The sequence below is a fragment of the Orycteropus afer genome, unplaced genomic scaffold (genome assembly GCF_000298275.1).
Source record: "Orycteropus afer afer isolate SDZICR_OR568_19922 unplaced genomic scaffold, OryAfe1.0 scaffold00352, whole genome shotgun sequence".
Taxonomy (NCBI): domain Eukaryota; kingdom Metazoa; phylum Chordata; class Mammalia; order Tubulidentata; family Orycteropodidae; genus Orycteropus; species Orycteropus afer.
The window spans coordinates 3,535,251-3,540,164 of NW_006921939.1; the positions used below are offsets into that span (position 1 = coordinate 3,535,251).

General features: G+C 37.7%; 1 protein-coding gene across 1 annotated transcript; it reads left to right on the forward strand.

Moving 5' to 3' along the window:
• The first annotated feature begins 2,009 nt into the window (after positions 1–2,009).
• Positions 2,010–2,282, forward strand: SERTM2 (serine rich and transmembrane domain containing 2). Its single transcript, XM_042782508.1, has one exon. The coding sequence runs from the start codon at positions 2,010–2,012 to the stop codon at positions 2,280–2,282; it is 273 nt and encodes a 90-aa protein (XP_042638442.1).
• Positions 2,283–4,914: the final 2,632 nt, after the last annotated feature.

The following is a 4,914-nucleotide window of genomic DNA, read 5'->3' on the forward strand; positions in this document are numbered from 1 at the left end:
ATACCTACTATGATTGACTTTTCCGCTTGTTAATGAGCAGATATCAAAATAGAAATGGATGTGTTTTTAAGTATAGTAAAAATGTCTCTGAGAACCATTGCTCCAAAGACAGGAGAAAGATACCTTCTCTCTTTGTTCTTGTTTCTTGTGAACCAAGGGAATGTGCATGGGCATTAGGGACTACTTAGACTAAGAATCATGTAGATTACACTAAGTATAGTATTGTGGGTTAGAGAATATAAACTTTAAGCAGAAGTACCCTCAGCATTGGGGCAAAATTCAAGTTAATAGGAAGAGCAGTGTGATTGTTGGAACTATTTCTATTAACTCTCCTTGGATAGGTTAACAAGAGAGAAAACTGCACTACACTGTCAGCTCTCTATTACTATTGCACATGGAAGCCTGACAGGTTATATTTGTTTATATTTTTTATTTTAGTCACCCATATTCAAATCCAAGTTTACAGTAACAAGCTAAATCATTCCATGCTGAGCTTTGTGTATTTGCAGTGTATTTGCTCAGATGAGATGTATTATGTCAATTCCTTTTGGTCCACAAACACTGAAAATAAATATATTCAGACCTTATATTGAATTGCTGTACAGCACCCCATAGACCTAAATGAGAGCTAGAATAAGAGCAAAATCAGAGGAAGCTTACCATGATTTGTTAAAGTGACAAGGATCACTGAAACATGGAGACTGAAAAATGAATCCTTAGTTTTCGGTCTTCTTCATTTTGGTGTTAGCAGAAGGTTAAGCTACATAAGTGGTTCTCGGCCCTGGCTACAATTTTAGAATTACCTGGGACCTTAAAAAAAACCCAATGCCTGGATCCCATCCCAGACCAATAAATTAGAATCTCTAGAGTGGTCTCCAGAACACTAACATGGAGATTATGATTCAGAAAGTGTAGTTTGGGACACAGGGGCTGTATTTTAATAAAGATTCTGGGCAATTCTTATGATCAGTTAGTTTGGAAAATGTTGTCCCAATCTAGCTTAGTTATTAGCTGCTGTTTAGGGATCTGCATTTTTCTTTGACCTTTAAGAGTCATTTTCCACATAGAAAACAACATCCAAAAATAATGGAAACTCGAGGTATCATTTTAAAATTAATTTGCCATTTTGCAATATACCAGTTCATTTTTATTCCTCCAAAATTTGCCATCTGTTTTTCTTCAATACCTAAACGTTTTATATTTGTTTTTGATTTTCAGGAAAATAAAGCTGTTGAAGAATCTTAAGAGCCAAATCTTCTGAGGCTTGACCTACTGCTGTCAGCATCTCTGAGACCTCCTCCATCTGAGAATTACCAGGTCTGACAACACTTTCCCTGCAGCCTACAATTAAGGGACATCAACAAAGCAGTAGAAAATGCTCGTTCTCTAGACTTACAACCGTCAAGCTGTGGCAACTGAGCAGGAAACTTACAATCTCATCTCTAGGGAAGATTCAGAAACACAGACAAGTGAGGTGAAAACTCACATATGCTGAGCCTGAAACATACAAAAACATTTAGAAAGTCTTCCCACAGGATAACCCAATTAAATCCACGTAATTAGTTCAGATATTTAGATGAGCTTTAGGTAAAATAGAGTCCATTCTCCGTGTATCAAAATAGAGTAAAAGTCTAATATAATACCCTAAGAGATTCTTGTCCCCATATCAGTATTATAAAGCAGTTCACCATATTTAAGTCACTATAAGAGTAGAACTTGAGGAAAACAAAAGTTATTTATACTTTTTTTAAAAATTGGTGAAGACGTTCTGGTGAAACCTCTTTTGAAGGAGGAATGTTGTGCTAGAGCAGAGAGGGTGTGGTAATTGCCAAATTAGACCATCACCATTTTCTTGTTCTTGCATTACTGACTTAGCTCTGATAGTGATTGGTTTGTATCACATTCTTAGAATATCTCCCAATATATTTTGAGACAGCCTAAGTGACCGTGGAATGTCTCAAAGGCAATAAAAATCAAATAGAAGCAAGTACCAACTCAAGTCTTGAGTGATGACGGAGGTGCATTTTAAGTACCATGGAAATCTCACTGGGCGAGCCCATTTTCCCACCCTGGCAACGGAGGTTGACACCACCTCAGATAAGTATTCCAACTTGTATATGTATGTTGGGTTATTCCTGAGCCTCCTGGCCATTCTCCTCATCCTGCTCTTCACGATGCTGCTTCGGCTCAAGCATGTCATCTCACCCATCACCTCTGAGAGCACAGAAAGCGTTCCTCAGTTCACAGATGTAGAGATGCAGAGTCGAATCCCCACCCCTTAAAGCCAGGATGAAAGTTCACTTTAGTGGACCTCAATGAATCCTTTTATGCTGATGTCCAGGAAAGCTTACTTTGTTGCATGTAGCTTGTCACATAGACACTCAACAAGTAGTTCATTAAAGCTAAGGTGTTTTCTTTGTCTTGATCTTGACTCTGCTTGTGGGATATCTAAGAGGTTTAATATTCATTCATTGCCAGGAATATAGGAAATGGCAGCTGGTTGGGAGGGCAGGTTTCCATAGTAACCAAACAGAGCCTGGGCCTTAAGCAAACCTCAGACCACAGAAATTCATATGCAGCTGGTATAAAAAAACACAGCATCCCTGGAAGCTCCAAGAACAAACAAGGAGGATTTGTTCTCAAAAGGGCTGATTGTTCAAGGAGGGTTTCCCAAGAAAAGGACCCATTTTAATTTAGCACCTTGATCTGAAGAATCACCTCTGCTGACAGGAAGCTAAATCGATGAGGTTAATGGAAGGGATCATTAATCCTTTCCCAAAAGAAAGTGAGTTGATCATCATGGGCCATCGAGTTTGAAAGAAGAGATTTAAAGTCACTGTTTCAGTTTAAAGAGCAAGTTTGCAGAAAGAAGTGTGTAGTGAACAAACGCATCTAGAGAAAACAACAATGTGCATTTTCTATCTGTGTTATTACTATTACTGGACTTTTAAAAACTCAGATAATTGCAGGTGTATTACAAAAATCTGGAATGACGAGCTGCCCCAAAACCAAGGGAAATTTAAGTCAAAATGTTCTCATGACAATGAACCCTACATTATACATGGAGCTTCTTTGCCATTTTCTTCCTCCCCATCACACTCCAGGATTGAGTTCCACACAAATATGAGTTTTATTTAAAGGTGGCCTTGGCGAAGAAGACACAATGGTACTTTAAAGTAGAAATGAAGTAATTTTGGTATTCTATTGTTGAATGATTGTGGCTTTGGACAAAGCATTCAACCCTTCTAAGCCACAGGTTTTTCTTCATGAAAAATGATCAGAGGCCTATTTAGTCTTCAATAGACTCTTTTTAGATCTGAGTATGAAAAAAATAGAGAGAGAAAGGAGGAGGAAACGACTAGACAACATGCTCCAGCACATACTTATTGAGATCAGTGTCCTCAAGTGTCTCGTTTCCAGAAAATGCTCCTTCCATCCTGATCCCTGCCAAAAGACAGTGTTTCACTTATTACCTATAAGAGAAATATATTTTGAAAAATTCTATACTCACAAGTAGCCCTAGTATGACAGCAGTGAAGAAAAAATTTTATTTTTAAAAATTAGCTTTCCAAAGGGGAACCAAAGGAGATAAATGACATTTACAAATTAGAAAGTTGGTCATATTCTTGCTACCAAAGAATACTCTTGTGTTACATTCTACCTGCTTAAAAAATAAATAAATAAACTCTGTTCTCCTTTGCACCTAAAAGGTGGTTATCAAATTTCACAAGGTGTCCCCTTGGGAACTGCAGTAGTGATAATAGAGAAATGGAATGGCTGTTATATTAATGTCACCTCCACCAGACATGTAGCTCTCTATACTCTGTAACCAATTTAGATTGGCCCCTTTACTCTGATCTAAATCTAGTTCTGTGGTGAAATTCCCAAATGCTTTCTACTTTTATACACAGTCATTTGCCAACACTCCCCTCTCTAAGGGGCTTCAAGGTGTGAAATCCCCACATGAAGAGCTAAACTTAGCATCCAGAATGACTTTGGCACACCTGTTACAATGGCACCCTGTAAGAGATGGCAGCTGCATTCTGCCTCAATCAGAACAGATCAGCAGGTAGACTCAGACTTGGGCTAAGGCATTGAGTTCCCTTTGGGCTTTATATTTTCCAAAACACAAAGTGACTCTTAAGTTATATTATTACATCATTGTTGTTCAAGTTTTCTCTTCATTCAACACCCAGACTCTGTGGACTCTTTAAAATTTTGGCTCCCGGGAGACCCACATGGGTCGTCCTACATGGGCTTCATCAAAATATGTCCTGGAACTTGTTAAGAACAAACATCTTCTCTCATTCCAGGCTCTCCCTTTTATGCTTACAGTATTTGAATGTACTTTACAGTTAAGAGTGTCAGTGGCTGGATAAATGAAGGAACTGATTACACTATCAACAGCAGTGAATAGCAAAATACCCGCCTTGTTGCTGAATCTGAGAAGTGCACAGACTGTAAATCTATTCATTGCCTAATGGATGTTCTTAGCCTAAATTTCCTGAGATTAAAACTCTTCTTTAAACACTGACTTGGATTGTTAATTTATGATCAAGTTACTCACCTGGAAAACAACCACCTTCTTTCATCACAACTACCCCCATGGGATCCAAATCTTCACTGAGCATCAACCAAAACACACAGCACACATTACACTAAAATAGCAGCATAATCACCACCCCCATCAACAATTTCCAGTGATAATATAAATGAAAATGTGTTTAAGCAAATGTGTCATTATGGTGATTCACATGGTATTTAATCTTCAGGAAAATAAACTTAAGGTTTTCATCACAGCAAACGTATTATAAAGAAAAGTATTTTCAATTTATATTAAGTTATATATTATATCTCCCAATATATTATGCTAATATACATTAAAGCTCAGAGGCAGTTAGAACAACCAATAAG

Coding starts and splice junctions, on each gene's coding strand:
- SERTM2 (XM_042782508.1), top strand. CDS start 2,010: ATGACGGAGGTGCATTTTAAGTACCATGGAAATCTCACTGGGCGAGCC.